Below are 18,715 nucleotides of genomic sequence, written 5' to 3'. Positions count from 1 at the left end.
TTGATTCAGTGAAACAAGCTCCTTACTAAAAAGACTTCAACCTATTATTGGAGTGTTTTTGAATGATGTGCTTAAGGGAAAAAAGAGTAAACTAGTGCTGTAGCTACATTTTATAAGATGTTTGGGATGTCTGCACCTTTAGATTTCCTGACCACTCGGTGATTTTCGGGTCTGCTCAACTGAGATGTGGCATGGTATCTAGTTCATGAGTAAAACTGATTAAGACATTTCACAACTGCTCACTGCTGTGAAATTGGGGCATTTTAATCACATTGATTTTTTTTGTATTCATTTGTGGGATGTGGGTATCACTGGCTGGCCACCATTTATTGCCTGCCTGTAGCTGCTTTTGCAAAGGTGGTAGTGAGGTGCCTTTTTGAACCACTGCAGTCTGCGTGCTGTAGATTGATCCACAATGCCATTTGGGAGGCAATTCCAGGTACTTGACTGAGTGGTAGTGAGGGAACTGTGATACATTTCCAAATCAGGATGTTGAGTGACTTGTAGGGGAACTTTCAGGTTCCCATGTATCTGCTGTCTTGTCCTTCCAGATGGGCGTGTCATGAGTTTAGAAGTCCAAACGTCTACTCTAGATTGTTGATAAGTTCTCACTCTGGGAATATTTTTCTGCTTTAACAGGTGGATTTGCCTTTGTCTATGAAGCACAGGATCTTGGTAATGGAAAGGATTATGCTTTAAAGGTGAGTGATGTGCTGACATTACTTTAAGACATGTTCTTGAAGACATTTTTGAGGCGTTTGTATCACTTCTGCAGTTATTGCTGAGAGTGAAGTGCATTCTCATCAGTTGTTCTCTATGAAATTGGATCGTGTTCAAACCCCAACTTGGTCAAGGGCTGACAGTTTCTAGATGAATTAGTTGCGCCTTCAAGTGCGAATTTTTAAAACATTTGTGTTTTGTGGTAGACTGAGTTACACGTAACAGGAAGATCTCCAATGGTTTTGGTCTATGTTTTCTTGTGGTGGTCAGTTAAGAATTGGAGTTTTGAATGATGTGTTCTTACATTCACATTGAGCTGTAAATTATTATCATCATTGCATGTAAATGAAATTGTGCTTGCAGCTCAGTTTGATCAAGTATGTCAACTAATAGGAGATTTTTAAAGAGTCAAAAAACATTCTCCTCAGAAACAAACCATTTGGGCAAACTGGTCCAAATTAGCATAAATCTCAATTCTTTCTCCCTTATGTCTTTTTCTAGCATCCCCTTAAATTCATCAGTATTCATCTCAACTATTCCTTGTGGGAATGTCTTTCACATTCTCACCATTAACAGGGTGTGAAATTGCTTTTGGTTTCACTGTTTGATTCTTCCCTACCAATGGAAGCATTCTCTTTACATTTAACCTATTCATTCTATCCTGATGACATAATCTGGCAGTCTGATATCAGCTTGTAAATCTTTGTTTCACAGTCTCCATGATCTCTAATCTTTTTTATAATATGATTACCAGATCTTGGCATAATACATCGAGTGTGGTCTAACCGATGTTTGCTACGTAACTGCACTAATTTTCAATTCTGTATTTCTAAAAATAATCTGTAGCACTTGGGTTGCCTTGGTTAAGAGCTTATTGACCCATGGGAATTTTAGATTTAGTATCTATACTTAGTGATTCTTTTGACTATTTCATTTAGGCTCTTATTTTCCAGGTAATATTCACATTCCTTATTTTTCTTACCGCAGTATAATAACTCATTTACTAATGCTGAAATTCACTTACTGATTTACTGTCCATTCTGCAAGTTTATTGATGTTACTTTTTAAGTTCTTGCAATCCTCCCTCCCATGTGACTATTATTTCCAATTTGGTATTAGCTGTAAATTTAGCTGAAAGTTCTGATGAAAGGTCATTAGCTTGAACCACTAACTCTGCTTCTGTCCAATGGTTGTGTCTGACTAGCTGAGTTTTCCCTGCATTTTCTGTTTTTGATACTATAAATTTGGAAATTGTTTTTGATTCCATAGTCTAAATGAATATGATTTGTAAACAACAGAATATAGTTCTCAACCCTTCAAGATCCCAACTTTGCAATTTCTGGCATTCTGAATAGCTACCCTTTACCCTACTTTCTGCTGTATTCTGTAACTTCTGTTTATCTATTCTGCTACTTGTCTCTGACCTGAAATGCTTTAATCTTTATTAGTCTATTACATGGTACCTTTATCAAAGCTATTTTGGAAATTCAGACTTATTGCATGACTGTATGACCTTGTCTATTCTCTAAGTTATCTCTGACTAACTCTGTGAGATTGGTCAACCAAGGCCTTCCCTTTTAAAATCCGACCACTTGTAGCAGAAGCTTAAACTTATTGCAAAAATATTTTCTGAAAAATTATTACTTGGAAAGTTATTTTTCTGTTTAGTCTTAGTTTTTGCAAACTATTTCTGTAACATTAGATGAATAACCTTTATGTGCTGTGACTAGAATTAATCTGTGTAGCTTCTGTCAATCAGAAACTACATCATTGATGTATTGTTAAGAGATTTATTCCCAAATATTATTCTTTAAAAGATTGTGAACATAAATATATCTTTAAACTTTTAACGACATCCTCGGTACAACAGGAACAATGTTCTATCTGCAAGGAACATGAGCTGTGATAGAGTCATACAGTCTTGAGAACATTCTGAGAAAAGACAGTGGGATAGGACTATTGTGGAGCTGAGAGAATTTACAACTTCTCTGAACAAAATGTATGAGTTGAAAAATGGCTGGAGGTCGCAGCAGGAATTCCACCAACTCCAATTGTCACAGGAGGATTTTTTTATTGTATTCATAAAATAATCATTATATACATAAACAAGGTACTAAAATAGTTCTATACAGTCTTTTGCATGAAGAAAACAATGCATATTTAAATTTGACATTTGCTGCTCATGTAGGACATTTTTACATGCATTTTTTGAGGCAGCAAGACGGCCTGATAACTGAATAGATCCTTGTTTTACTTCAGTGGAAAGACCATGGATAATGGTCTTTCCCCACTGCACCTTGGCAGCAGCTGCGCCAAGCTTTAATGTGTCCCTGAGCCCACTGTCCTGGACCTTGGACTGTTGCCAGTCTGCAACACTCGGTTGAAGTCAGCCCTTTGCAGTGGAAATCCAGCAGGTTTTGGGCAGACCAAAAAACATCTCTCACAGAGTTGATGATCTTCCATGCATAGTTGATGTTTGTCTCAGGTTGTGCCCTGGGGAACAGACCTTCGAGCATAGAGTCTTGTGTCGTGGAGTTGCTTGGGATGAACCTCAACAAAAACCACTGCATCTCTCTCTCCAGATCTTCTTTGCAAAGACACATTCCAGAAGGAGATTTGTGTTAGTCCCCCCCCCCCCCGCACAAGTCCGCAGCCGCCTCAAGAGCATGTGTGGTGGTAGAGAGAATCAAGTGTACATAAAAAATATCGCAACTAGTGCCCTTCTCACCACATCAGACTACATCTTCGTGCCTGTTGGAAAATCTGGTGATGAGGCAAGTTACTATGACAGTCTGCTCAGGGAACCACCCGACAGGGTCAGCACTCTTCTTTTCCCACAGAGTCCTGTGCACACTATGTGCTGATCACTGCCTGATAGACTTGTGTCCAAGATGTTTTCCTTCACAATTTTTTTCATAAGGGACAGGTAGTATGGAACAGACCAACTACTTGAGAGAGTTCTGCAGGAACAAGGCCAGGCCTATCCTTCATTCAACTGTTGCAGAAAGGTGCAGCAGTGACAGCAGCTTGTGTATGTGCAATGTAACTTTGGAATCAGAACATCATTTGAGACAGTCCAAGGCATATCCTCGTTAAATTAGTTCGATTAATAATTGGCCAAAATACTTCAAAATTTACACTTTGTGGGAAGTCATTCAGTAGTACAAAACTTGAGGCACATTTTGTTGAAGCTTTCATGTTGCACTCAGCCTAACAATTCTCAAGATTTAGTGAGAAAACCAGCATTTATAGTGTGAGAGGAAAGTGGTTGACTTTGATTACAAGAGGTGTTGCCATGGAGAACAAACCAATTAATGATGATTGAAAGTTAATCATGAGTGCCATAATGACTCGATAGTAGAATACACTGTTCAGTGCAGTACGAAGTATAGTGTTTGACACTAAATGATACAAATGTTTGTTTTGACCTTTCTTTGGTGAAGTAACCGATTACAGAATCTTAGAAAATAGGAGCAGAAGTAGCTGTGGAGCCTGCTCTGTCATTCAGTATGATCATGGCTGATTATCTAACTCAGTACAATTTGATCCCTTCAGCTCTAAGAGCTATATGCAACTCCTTGAAAACATTCAATATTTTGGTGTCAACCCCCTTTTGAGACATAGAATTCTACAAACTCACTGCTCATTGTGGGAACACATTTCTGATCTCAGCAAAGAAACTGTACTGTGCTGTGGCTCAGTTTGTCTTAACTCCCAATTTGACTACACTATTATCTTTTTTAACCTGTGTGTAACTTGCTTTGCTGTCAGCCTGCTTGTGCAGCATCCAGATCTGGATGTCCTGCAATTTAGGAACGTAGAAGCAGAAATGGACCATTCAGCTGCTGAAGAGTGCCATTCTAGATCATGGCTGATCATCTATCTGAACTGCATATTCCCGTGCTATTTCAATATCCCTTGATATCATTCGGAACTAGAAATCTATCAATCTCTGTCTTGACCTTAATAACAGCTTCCACAGCCCTCTGGGATAGAGAATTCCGCAGATTGATCACTCTCCAAGTTCCTCCTCATCACTGTCCTAAATGACATGCCTTTTATTCTGAGACTGTCTCCTGGTTTGTTCCCACAGCCGAGTAAAACATGTGCTCTGCATCTCTATTTATCCCTTTAAGAATTTGATGAATTTCTCCAAGATCACCTTTCATTCATCAGAATTCGAGAGGACAGTCCTGTCATCCCACAAAATAGTCTGATGAACATCTGCTACACTCTCTCTCTCTATGGAAAGTGTGTTACTACTTAGGCCGAAGGACAAGGAATGCTCTCACCAGTGTTCTGCACAGTTGAAGCAAGACATCTTTATCCCTGTACTCCAGCCTTGCGATAGAGGCTTACTATATGCCTTCTGACTTGCTTGCTGCACCCACATGTGATGTATGGACGTGTCACTCGGGTCCCTTTGAACATTGACACTTTGCAGTTTCTCACCCTTTAAGAAATATTCTGCACCAATGTTTTCTCCTCATGAGGTGGATAATCTCATATTTATCCAAATTATATTCCATCTGCCATTCTCTCACCTGTCTGAATCCTCCTGAAGCCTTTTTGCGACCTCCTCAAACTCGGGTTCCCTCGACGTTTTGTAACATCTGTAAACTTGAAAGTATGATATTCGGCTCCCATTTCAAAACCGTTTGCGTGGTCTGTGAACCGCTGGCCAAGCACTGATCCTTACAGTATCCTATTGGTCACCGCTTTCCAACCTAACAATGACTTGTTTATTTTTACTCTGTTTCCTGTCTGTTTAAGCAATCTTTAGATAATGCTAGTACATTATCACCAATTCTACATCCTTCAATTTTGCTTACTAATCTCCTGATTGGGTGTTTATCAACAGTCTTTTGAGAATCCAATTAAACAGCATCCATTGGCTCCCCCTTAACAAGTCTGCTTGTAACATCTTGAAAAATCAAGTTTGTCAAAAATGATTTCCCCTTTGTAAATGCACGTTGACTCTGTTCAACTGGACAGTTATTTTCTAAATATCCAGTCGTCGCATGCTTTCTAATATATTCTAGTATTTTCTCTACGACTGTTGTCACACAAACAGATCTGTGGTTTCCTTTTTTATTGATCTTCCTTTCTTAAACAGTGAAATTACAGTGAAGCAACCTTCCAATTTGTAGAAACTGTTGCGAAATTAATAGAATTTTGAAAGATGACCATATTGCCTCTATGTGTGCAACCATCTATTCCAACATTCAAGAGTGAAGACCAGTGAATCCTGGGGATTTGTCAACTTTCTGACATGTTAATTTCACCAAAGCTTTTTTTTTAAATTTCTTTCAATTTGAGTCTCCCACAAAACTTTTGGATCTTAATTATTTTAGGGAGTGCACTTCATCTGTGCAGACAGATACAAATTGCTTATTTAGCTTAAAATATAATATTATCGAGACAAACACCAAGTCTTCAACTTCTGCTGGAAGGATCATTGAACTCTATGAATCCCACTGTTCTCCTCCCTGGTCACAGTCTCAGGCTGGATCAGAATGTTTGCAGCAACAGTTTGATATTAGATTCTGAGGTGAGCCTTCCAACAGAGAATTTCTACTTCTGCTACATTGACCAATTCCATCCATTCCTAATTGCATCTGCAGCTGTAAACCTTGTCTGTCCTTTTGTATCTCCACACTCAAACACTCCTACTGCTTTCCTGATTGGCTTTCCAACTTTGAACTTCATAGGCTCATTCTGCCATCATTCCTATAACCTCTAATGTACATTGACATTATGTATGCTCACACGTTGAATTCAAAATTTCATGAGCTCACTCTCCCTTTCTCTGTAATATCCTCAAGCTATGCTGCCCTCTGAATCTTATGCTTTTCTGCAACTCTAGCCTTTTTAATCACCTTCCACTCTCTTTGCCCACATGACTGGTGACCTCATTGTTGGTCCTCTAGGCTCTAACCTCTGGAACTACTACCTTCATCCTCTCTTGTGTCTACATTCCTATTTGTTCTTTAAGAAGCCCTTCTTTGAAACCTGCCTCATTAATCAACTTTTAAGATCCGGAATTTAAAAAAAATTGTTGGAGAAACTTAACAGATCTGGCAGAATCTGTCGGGAAAAAGCAGAGTTGACATTTGGAGTCCAGTGGCCCTTCTTCATAACTAAGTCATCTCTAATTGCTTGTTTTTGATTTATGTCTAATTACGGATTCTATGTGTGATGCACCTACAGGCGTCTTCCTACCTTAAAAGCACTGTATAATTGCAATTAATCAACTTAATCACGTGATGCAGATTGCATTGAACAAATTAACTGCAATTTTGTTGGCTAGATAACATGTGTAGTGACTCACACAAGTTGAACTTCAGTTACTCAGGAAATCTGTGGTATCTGGTGTGTTTAAACAATTAAAAGTCAAGCAAACTTTGCTTAATTGCTGAACTTTCACATGATCATATTTTGCTTTACAGAGACTTCTGTCAAATGAAGAAGAAAAGAGCAAAGCAATCATTCAGGAAGTTTGCTTTATGGTATCCTTTATAGCTACTTGAAGTTTCACTGGTTTTTATTGTAAGTGATTGCTTGTTTAGCAAGAGACCTCTGAAATGCTCCATGTTCGTGTAACGTTTGCCTTACCTTTGTTTAATGTCATAGCACTTAAAGTATATCTTTTCTGATTTTGTCCCCTTTTCATGGGTAATAGAGGAAACTGTTAATTCACACAGCATTCACTCTAATCACTGCTTCTGTTTTTAACTTTGAAAGCTTTCATCATAACTGATTCTCTCCTCTCTCTACCTTATCTCAGCACAAAAGGGAATGGGTAAAGTGGCTTTCCCTCGACTGTCTCCATTCTTTCATGTTATCCTGTCCAGTAGGTCTTGAAAGCATGTCAGTAAGTATTTAGTTTTAATTGGTGGTACTCTTGTCTTTGAGTCAGAAAGTTGTTGGTCCAAACTCTGTTCCAGAGATTTAAGTGCATTACTGGAGAATTTCTGCATTGCCTTTGAGATGAGATATTATACTGAGCTTAGTCTGCTCAGATGAGCGTAAAAGGTCCCATGGTATACTTTGAAGAAGAACTGGTGAGTTCTCCACAGATATGTCAGAAACAGGAGCAGTAATTGGCCATGATTTCACAGTTGTTATTTGTTCTTCATTCAACACAACCAGAAATAACTTATCCAGTAATTTATTTCATCACGATCTATTACGATTGTGTGCTAATTTGCTGCTACATTTACCCATATCACACAGCTTCAGAGCTTTTGAGGCTGTAAGTAGCTTTGAAACAATACCAGTTTTTTCTCTTCTTCATGCAATTTCATTCTTCCCCCAGGGAGGTATTCCACTTAGCATTTCTTTACAGTTGCTACATGGCAGTTATCAATAACTTCACAGAGAAAGGACTTCAACCTGTGTTTCACCTTCCACAACTCTCTGTTATTTTACTTTCCAAAAGGAATAACCCATATATTTTTTTTAATGACCATTATTTTTATGTTAAGTCAAATTGAAACGAATGAAAGCATCACAGCAAGTTTATTTTTAATTTGTGAATTGTTACTAAATCCTTATTTGTTCAGGGATCATCTGGCATGATAGGTAATATTCCTGCCCCTAAACCAGAAGCTCTGTGTTCAACTCCAAACTCAGGACTTGATGGCCAAGGAAGGCTCATTTATAACATGGTCGGAAGGTTAGGTGTAAAAGAAGGCCACTTGCCTTTCTGTGGCTTACATAGAGGCCACTAGGACTCTGGTGTATGGTCTTCACATGCAGCGGCTGACCCCACTGATGTCGACATAATATCTGTGAAGGTAGGAAGTGACCCTTAATTCACGATTTACGGGGTCAGTCGGGCTTCCAATGAATGGTCCATCTGCCAGCTTTCTCAATCTGCAAAATGATGTGGCAACAGGGGGGTCTTGTAAAAATGTAAACCTATAAATTTCTTACTGCTCAAATCTTAATATGCCACCTTTTAATATGATTACATAATATTTTTTGCATCCACAGAACCAGTGCAGGAAGCAAACTTGTTTTTCTTTTTCAAACATGGTGAGGGTATTGGTGAAATATTGGTTTGTATAATTTTGTTTTTACAGAAAATCTCCTGCAATTTAACCATCCAAGTTGCTTTGAGTGACTTACGGTGTGTGGGCCTGACTTTGTTAAAGTTAGAATATAGGCAACAGAGTTTTGAGTGAGCTCAAGTCTATGTACATTGTGTTTTGAGAGGCTGGGCACAATAGCATTGGAATAGCAAAGTTACATTGTAATTGCATCAAACAGCACAGTAAGTTGCATGCTTTGCATCACCCTTGTGTAATTTATGTTTGTGAAACTTTGAACAAATAGTTCTTGTAACATGGATTAGTGTTTAACTTGGGACATTAGCTTTCTGACTCAGTTTCCGCCTGATTGCACATGATATTTGTCATGAAATTGAGACTTGTATTCTTCAGGTAGATGATTCCACTGTATCATGGCTATGTCATTAAAACCCACCTACAATCTTTATGATAAAGTTCATAACATACCTAACAGCAGCAAAGTGGAAAGACTTGTTAAATTTAGTTGAATTTTGCTGACACATTACTGTGTGTCTGATGAGGTAGATGTTTTGAGATTTGAATTGAAAAAGAGATAGTTTGTCTTGAACAAATGAATTAGCGAAAAGCACTGTATTGAAAATTCAAGATAAATCTAGAAATTTTCATACCGTTGTTTATCTTCAATGCTTTTTAAATCGCTACTTAGCTTTAGGTATTGTTGGTACTTTGACAAACAAATAGCAGGAAAAACTTGTTTTTTGCTTTAGAATCGCTATGAATAGAGTCATTCATCTCTGGATCTAACAGCCTGTGAGTAGAATAAGGATTAGAGTTGCACTATTCAAGCAAGGCTGGCTGCTATTCAGTTTATTAAATAACACATTGGAATGGATTGTGACATTTTTTTTCATTACTGACTTGAAGAAGTGTTTTGTAATTAATACTGTAACTGTTCCAAACCGTGACTGGTTAAGAAGCACTCTATACATGAGACAACATTGAAGTCCCCATGAGTTCTCTGCCTTGTTTGAAATGTCTAATTTTGGCAGCTAACACTCAAAGTTGAACATTAACTTTGTTTATAAACTGCTTTACCTAGTCTGTGAAGTTTTGTAAAGACTATTTAGGGCGGTGGTGGCTAACTGGTAATGTCTCTGGGCACTCAATCCAGAAGTCCAGACTAATATTCTGGAGACATGGGTTCAAGTTTCATGATGGCAGATGGCGAAATTTCATTTTAATGTTTGGAGTTAAGAGCTCGCCTAATGCCGACCATGTAACCATCGTCAGTTGTCTTTTACTAATGTTCTTCAGGGAAGGAACTCTGCTGTTTCCCACAGTAATGTGGTTGATACTTAACTACCCGGGTTCAATTCCCGCCTCAGGCGACTGACTGTGTGGAGTTTGCACATTCTCCCCGTGTCTGCGTGGGTTTCCTCTGGGTGCTCTGGTTTCCTCCCACAGTCCAAAGATGTGCATGTCAGGTGAATTGGCCATGCTAAATTGCCCGTAGTGTTAGGTAAGGGGTAAATGTAGGGGTATGGGTGGGTTAGGCTTCGGCGGGTCGGTGTGGACTTGTTGGGCCGAAGGGCCTGTTTCCACACTGTAATGTAATCTAATGTAATCTAATCATATCTTTTGGGAAATTAAGCGTGGACAATAAATGCTGACTTAGTCAGCGACCCCACAATGTGTGAATGGGTAAAAAAAGTCAGACCTTTGTTATCAGGAATCTCTGAGCAAATTCCATCCTGCACCTGCCAGAAACATGTCTCCAAAGTTGTAATGATACAAGCCCAACTTCATGTCTGTTCCAGACAAACAAAATACTGTGATTTTCTTTATAAATTGGCCCTAAGCGAGGCTTCATGTTCATCATGCAGAAGCTACTGGCAGAAATTGGAAGAGTCATCTATCATTCAGTTACTTTTCAGCAAGAAATGATATTTGTTTAGCTGGAGATGTTAAGCTGTCTATGTTTTAGTTTGTGTGTTCCCATGAGAAAACATTTTGAAAAAATGGAGCAGACTGTGTGGGAAGGTGTAAAGAATCACTTAATGCCTTATGTTGTGAGCAAAGTAAAGCTTTGCTTGGCCTAGAGTTTCTTGAATCCATAAGACCACAATACATAGAAGCAAAATTAGGCCTTTCGGCCCATTACGCCAAATTTGAGCGTGGCTGATATCTATCTCAACCCCATTTTCCTGCCTTCTTCAATAAACCCCTTAGCAATCAGAAATCTATCTCTGTCTTAAGTACACTTGATGACTTGGCCTTCACAACCTTCAGCAGCGATGAGTTCCACAGATTAATAATCCTCTGGCTGAAGAAATTCCGCCTCATCTCAGTTGTGAAGAGTCATTCCATACCCTGAGGTTGTTTCCTCATGGAAAATTCATCTTCGTGTCTACTCTATCCAAGCCTCTCAGTATTCTCGAAGTTTCAATCAGCTGGCTCCTCTTCCTTCCAAATTCCATCTTGTAGAAGCCAAGCTTCCTTAACACTCTATCCAGCCTCTCAGTATTCTCGAAGTTTCAATCAGCTGGCTCCTCTTCCTTCCAAATTCCATCTTGTAGAAGCCAAGCTTCCTTAACTAGTCCTCACATGACAAGCCCTTCATCTCTGGGATTATTCTTGTAAAACTCCCTTGGGCACTGTCCTTCCAGTGCATTCTTTATCTAATACGGGGCCCAGATCTGCTCACAATATTCCAAATCTGGTCTAACCATAGCCTTATTTTGTCTCAGCACTAATCTCTGATCTTGTATTTGAGCCTTTTCAATAAGATTGCAAGCAATGCATTCGCCTCCCAAGAGAATTCTGAACTAGGACTCCCAAGTCCCAAGATTTCCAAAACCGTCCTCCCCATTTAGAAAATAGTCTTCACGTGCTTCTTATGAAAATACATAACCTCACACTTCCAACATTGTATTCCATCTGGAACTTGGTCCATTCTCCAAGCCTGTCCAAGTCCTTCTGCAGCCTCCCTGCTTCCTCAGCCTGTCTCTTCCCCCCCCCCCCCCCCCCCTTATTGGCTGACTGTAACATTTTCAGTTCTGATTCAGTGGAATGTGCTCAAAAACCTGAGGACCTACTCCTGACTGATACTCCAGCGAGCCGGTTAAATTGCTGGAAGGGCTTTTATACCAATCAGTCATTAAACCGAGCAGATATTGAGGGCTGAATGGCATAGCGGAGTTGTTCCAGTGCCTTAGTCTCCATTTGTTCCTCAACTGGGATCATGAAGGACAGTGTTAACTGGCCATTTAACCATCCATATCTAGTGCGACATTGCTATTTGCTGTTAGTTCCATTCCAGGGACTTAGGCATGTAATGCAAGCTGACACGCCCAGTGCAGTATTAAGGGAGTGCTGCACTGCCAGCGATACCATCTCTCAGGTGAGACATTTAACTGTCTGCCTCTCAGGAAATGAAAAAGACTCTGTGGGCATGCGTTCTAACAAGAATCGAGGAATGGTCTTTGCCAGAGCCATTACTTACCGCTGATCCAATGTCACTAAAAACTAACCATCTTAATATTATAATTGTCAATCCCAGTTCAATCCCTGACTATGTTGAATTAATTGATTTTGGCAAGGCAATTTTAGACAGCTGATTTCAATATTCTAGATCAAAGAAAAAGAATATTGGTTCTCTCTGCTGCCTGTTATAAAAGTAACCTCTGCCACTCATCTTTAATTTACATATATAGAGTGGCACAGTGGCTCAGTGATTAGCACTGCTGTCTCACAGCACCAAGGTTCCAGTTTCGATTCCAGCCTTGGGCAACAGTCTGTATGGAGTTTGTACATTCTCCGGGTTTCCTCCCACAGTCCAAATATGTACACTTTAGGTGAATTGGCTATTCTAAATTGCCCATAGGGAAATGGGTCTGGGTGGGTTACTCTTTGGAGGGTCGATTTGGGCTGATGGGCCTGTTTCCACACTGTAAGGAATCTGATCAGCTGAATTCAGAAGCTCAAACATCAGTGCTTCTTTAGTTCAATAGTGAGTTAGCATTGAAGGGCCAATAGTAGAAGGGATGCAATGACCAAGAGGTTTTATTGTAAGACTGTTATTGTTCTGGGAACCATGGCAGATGGTGGATTGTGAATTCAATAAAGAATCTGGGAATTCTGGGTCTTAACAATTGTTGATTGTCGGAAAAACCCATCTCGTCCACAAATATCTTTTAGGGAAGGAAACTGCCACTCTTATCTGGTCTGGCCTACATGTGACTCCAGACCCACAGCAATGTGGTTGACTCTTAAGTACCTGCTGGGTTATTAGGGATGGGCAATAAATGCTGACCTAGCCAGCGACGCCCATATCCTATGAGAGGATTTTTTAAAAAACCCAATGATTTTTGGTGGGGTAGGGAGGGAATGGCCATTGCAATATAGGGCACTGGTGCCCAATTCTTTAAGAAAGAAAAGGGTAATGCTTATAATGTGGTAATCCTGCAGTGCTCTGAAGCTGTAAGTTTTGCCCGATGTTCTAGCCATACCATAGGCTGACATGACTAACATTACTACCTATTCCGGATGAGGTTCCCCAATTTGTTACAGTCCCAGACAGAATACCCAAACATCTTAAACCCCCAGGAGAGGCAGGTTGAACTGGCTACCCTTCTTTATTCACCAACCTCCCTGCAGTTGGTCTCCACAAGATTAGTTCAGAAAAGATCCATTTCCTTGCGGAAACGTTTACCCCAGATCCAAATCAACATGGGCATTTTTCTGAATTGACAAAAAGACTGAGTTTATTAATTACTAAATGAGAGGAGAAACAGCAATGCAGATCATGTATGTACAGAGTAGAAATAAGAGTTTGTACAATGATGAATGTAAGGAAAAAAAATCAGTCTTCAAGATATGCAATAACAGCAGGGGAGACAATGTTGCTGCTATTACTGGTTGTTGTATATTACTCATTAATATACCTCTCTAATACTGGGTGCTTACTACATGGACCACATCCTCATCTTGAGCAGTTTTGTTTAAGATTAGATTAGATTAGATTCCCTACAATGTGGAAACAGGCCCTTCGCCTCAACAAGTCCATACCGACCCTCCAAAGAGTAACCCACCCAGACCCATTTCCCTCTGACTAATGCACCTAACACTACGGGCAATTTAGCATGGCCAATTCACCTGACCTGCACATCTTTGGACTGTGTGAGGAAACCCACGCAGACATGGGGAGAATGTGCAAACTCCACACAGACAGTTGCCCGAGGCTAGAATTGGACCCGGGTCCCTGGCGCCGTGAGGCTGCAGTGCTAACCACTGAGCCTCTCTACTAATCTAAAGATGATTAAGAGCTGTTTGTCATTTTGTGATCCATAACAATCATCAAAATAAATGGTTATTCAGATGTACTTGGAAAACATTTTTGTCCTGATTATCCACACTTCACTGAGGCTTTAAGTTGGGGTAGACCAGCAATGTTATAAAGAATGCAGAATTGCTGCATTCACCATTTCATTTGTCACATTTTCCTCATGTTCTGCAGTGTGCACAATAGTTTTAAAAGATTACACATTCTTATCAAAGATGAACAAACGTTAAATGTTTACACACCTTTTATAGCTTAATGAACTATATAATCCTTAACCAAGCAACTTCAGAAAAAGCTTTCAGGGCATCCAAACGTTGTACAGTTTAACTCAGCAGCTTCCATAGGGAAAGAAGAATCTGATACTGGACAAGGAGAATATCTTATACTCACTGAACTATGTAAAGGTAAAGTTAAATATTGGAATGGATGTAAAATAAATTTGCTTAATACTTTGTGGATGTTATTTGGTTGATGTTTAGTCTGATGAATAGAAATTTTACAACTTGATACAAAACAGCTGTTTAGCGGTTTTGAGGAAGGATCACCGCACCTGGAATGTTAACCTTGATTTCTCTTCACAGGTGCTGCCAGATCTGCTGAGCTTTTCCAGCAACTTCTGTTTTCATCTCTGGCATCTGCAGTTCTTTCCATTGCTATTCAACAGTTGCTCTGTTTTGTTTCTAGGCCAGTTGGTTGAATTTTTGAAGAGAGCTGAAGCAAATAGTCCACTGCCATGTAACACGGTGCTGAAGATATTCTATCAGACCTGTCGTGGAGTGCAACATATGCACAAACAGAAACCACCAATCATTCACCGAGATCTCAAAGTATGGAACAGCTTTTGCACCCTTAGCAATGTCAAAATAATAATGCATTTCTGAATGATACAATGATTATATAAATGAAATTTTCTTTTGGAAAAGAGCAAGAATCTGAGTTTTCTTATTTCTGGCTTAATTCTTCACTACATTCTTTTTTTAGATTTCCAAATGCTCATAGCAAAATGTGGCAGTACAGAATGAGAAGGTTCATCCATGCCCTCGCAATCTCAAGGCATGACTATTTCAAAAACTCTTTGCTGGTTTCCTGCATTCTAGGATCTAAGCTGAGATCTTTCAGCAAGTGACTTAATTTGTAACAAACTATGTTCACTTGTCACTTATGTATTGGCTCCTGCTGAAGCAAAGTATTGATTTCTGTTTTCTCATCGTCAGATCCCTCTCCAGTTTTGCCCTACCCTTTTTCTGTAATATCCTTTAAACCCACACATATCCATCATGCTTGTAATTTTGTGTATTGCCAGTTGTAATCCTTCCGCTGTTGTTGCCTTCTATTACTGGATACTGAGGTGTAAAATTTCCTTTCGACACGTTTGTGATTTAGAGCTTGTAATTCCAATTTCCATCATTAGTCACCTTGCAGCCACACCTCTTTAATGACTATCATTTCACATGTACTTATCTCAGTAGAAAGTCGGTTAGCTCAGTTAGCTGATTTGCGATGGAAAGTGACACCAACTAGTGCAGGTACAATTCCTGGACTGGATTAGTTTGCCATGAATGGCCCAATTTGTCTGAGGCATGGTGATCCTCAAGTTAAACCACACCAGTTGTCTTTCTGTAATGAGGGAGAAGCCCTCTGGTTCTCTGGGATTATGTCAGTTTTAACATTTACCTTAATAATTTCTACTTGAGCTGACAAGTCGTCTCTTTTGTTATAAATGCTGTGAACATTCAGATACAGGTCCTTTAGGATTTTGTTAACGTTTTTGCAAACTCTAGCCATATGTGCTGCTGTGCTTGTAAATTTGTCAGCTTTGTTCCTTCCTCTCACATTCTGATTATTATTACCTTTGTTACGATATTTCAGTTTACCTTATCCATTTCCTTTAATTGCTGCTTCTTCCCTCACATGATTCATTGCTCCAACTATTCTATTTGGAGTACACTATTAAATAACTCAGCAGAACCTTAGTGTTCACGTTCATCTCTTGCTTTCCATGTGTCCCATGAATTGAAATAATTTCTCCCGCACGAGTCTTTGAGCCATATGTTCAACTCCTTAATTTTATTTATCCTATGCTAGTTTGCTGGTGAATTCTCCAACAATGTCACAATTATTATCTTTGAAGTTCTACTTTTAAAACTTAGCTTGTAACAGCTTTGCTACGAAGAACCTCTTTTTTAGACTTATTAGTTGGTGCTTAGATGGACTGTTCCTCTCAGTTTCTCTCCAACATCAACCACTTATCACAAACCCTAGCACCAGCTAGACAACACAGTCAACAAGACTCTTGCACCTGGCTGCAGAGAACTGTGTCTGTCTCTCTGATTATATTGTCCGTTACTACAGCTATCTCAAGTTTACTTCAGTGAAAGCAAAATATTGCAGATGCTGGAATTCTGAATTAAAAACAAGTGTTGGAGAAATTTAGCAGGTCTGGCAGCACCTACAGAGAGAAAAACAGAATTAATGTTTTGTGAAATAACTAATCTTCGGAACCCAATTTCAAGAGAGTTTTGAAAAAGAATAATTACTGACTCAAAACATCAACTCTGTGTTTCCCTCCATAGACGCTGACAGACAGCTAAATTTTGAATTCTCTGCCAAGGGAAACAGGTTCCTCCTGTCTACTCTCTCTACCTTCAGTTTTGTATCCCTCAATCATGTCACCCCTGTGAGATGTTGTTATAGCTATCTTTACTAACTCACTCATCAGCTCACAATATTCATTAATACTGTGTTTCTATTTATTCATTCATACATTCATTAATTCATAACCTTTTAATAATCCATTGTTTACTGTAACACAGAGAGAGAGAAATAAAATTAAAGTTTTGAGTCTGCAATAATTCTTCTTCGGACCCCCATTTCAACAGAGTTCTGAGAAAGAATCATCATTGATTCAAAGCACCAACTCTGTTTTTCCCTCCACAGATGCTGCCAGACTGCTAAATTTCTTCAGAATTTTCTGTTTTCATTCCTATTTACTGCACTTGCTGCAATGGCTACTCATACTTCAGCGCCATAGTTAGTTCGCTCGTCCACCTTGTAAAAAGAAACCGCCCCACCATCTGCAAAAGTTGCAAGAGCTTTGAACTTGTTGAACAAATGGTGAGGCTCCTCCTTTACTGTCTGTTGGATCCTTGTGCCTATCCCTGACCCTGGACCTGGTCCAAATCGGCCAGCCCTAGCTTAAGGGTGTGATCTCAAGCAGTTGATGTAATTTACCTTTCAGACTTTCAAAAGGCATCGAAGCAAATGTATGAAAGGAAAGTGCAATAGAAATGTATGCTGAAAGACTGTAATAAGTAGCCAAGCGAGAGAGGATTAGTGAAGTATGTAGCCTAAAATAAGACTCGTGAAGATGAATTTCTTTTCTCAGCAGTAATGAATCTATGGAATTCACATATATTCAAGGCAGAGGAGGACACATTTTTAATCATTGTGGGATTGAGGGTTATGAGGACAATGCACGAAAGTAGAGTTGTGGATTATCAGGTCAGACTCAATGGGCTGAATAACCTATTTTTGCTCCTGCATCTTAATAGTCTTACAATTGAGTGGATGACTTGTGCTGTATAATCTTAGAATGAATAGAAACCGCTAGTACTGTGATTCTTTCTCTTCACTCTGCCAAATGTCGAGATATTTTGGAATTACCAAGACTTGTAAAATGTTGTTCACCTAACAATTTTGGTTTGACGTACTAATGATTTGAACTCTCTGACAGAACTCAATTGTACCTATTTTATATTTGTTTCTTAAATTGAATCCCAAATCGAAGGATATGATTTAATTTCACATTGAAAGCAGACTGGTGTAGCTTTCAGACTCAGTGTTTTTTCCAGTTGATGCTTATGGAATGTCCTAATATCCAGAGGATAGCACTGTTATGAATAAAAGCATTTTTTTGTTTGTACATTGCAGCAAAAGTAAGACACAGTAAAATCAAAATGCATAGACCTTTTGGAACATACAGCCTTGCAAGTTATGGCTGTAAAAGTTAAGGTTGCATTAGTTTTATTTAAAGCATCACCTGCCATAGACATTTCAACTAAAATTCTGACTCAGTTGTCTCACAGTGTCATATTTACTGGTCTTAATTTTGTTCCACTGTTTCTTCTTTAATACAGGTCGAAAACCTCTTGGTTAGTCATCAAGGCACAATCAAACTCTGTGATTTTGGCAGTGCCACAAGTATAGCACACTATCCTGACTACACCTGGTCTGCACAGAAAAGAGCAATGGTGGAAGAAGAGGTACTTTAATTATTAATTGAGAATATGCACTGAATGTCACAAATTTCTACTGTAACTATGACTAAAGAGAAAGTATGAAGGAAACCAATGGGAGTACCTGGCAATCAATATATATCTTTCAATCAGTGTTACTAATGTGGCTTGTTTGATCTTAGCTGTGTGCCAAATCTTACTGGGTACATATTGGCTATTGTGTTTCCCTACATTACAATTGACGACATTCTAAATGTCCTTCCAGGTCATAGAGTCATAGAGAAATACAGCACAGAAACAGACCCTTCAGTCCAACTCGTCCATGCTGACCAGATATCCTAACCTAGTGTAGTCCCATTTGCCAGCACTTGGTCCATATCCCT

At 39.2% G+C, this 18,715-nt stretch overlaps 1 protein-coding gene across 1 annotated transcript in view; it reads left to right on the top strand.

The window, feature by feature from the left end:
- Positions 1–622: 622 nt before the first annotated feature.
- The window catches only part of LOC122565187 (cyclin-G-associated kinase-like), a 30,588-nt gene continuing 12,495 nt past the window's right edge, over positions 623–18,715 (top strand). Inside the window, exons 1-5 of the mRNA XM_043720904.1 lie at positions 623–701; positions 7,170–7,229; positions 14,387–14,501; positions 14,782–14,924; positions 18,234–18,359. Coding sequence (XP_043576839.1) covers positions 7,227–7,229; positions 14,387–14,501; positions 14,782–14,924; positions 18,234–18,359 — 387 coding nt within the window. The 5' untranslated portion in view covers positions 623–701; positions 7,170–7,226. The remainder of the gene's footprint in view (positions 702–7,169; positions 7,230–14,386; positions 14,502–14,781; positions 14,925–18,233; positions 18,360–18,715) is intronic.

Source organism: Chiloscyllium plagiosum, chromosome 2, assembly GCF_004010195.1.
Source record: "Chiloscyllium plagiosum isolate BGI_BamShark_2017 chromosome 2, ASM401019v2, whole genome shotgun sequence".
Classification (NCBI taxonomy): domain Eukaryota; kingdom Metazoa; phylum Chordata; class Chondrichthyes; order Orectolobiformes; family Hemiscylliidae; genus Chiloscyllium; species Chiloscyllium plagiosum.
The sequence above is the reverse complement of the archived record's forward strand: the minus strand, read 5'-3'. Positions and strand labels throughout refer to the sequence as shown.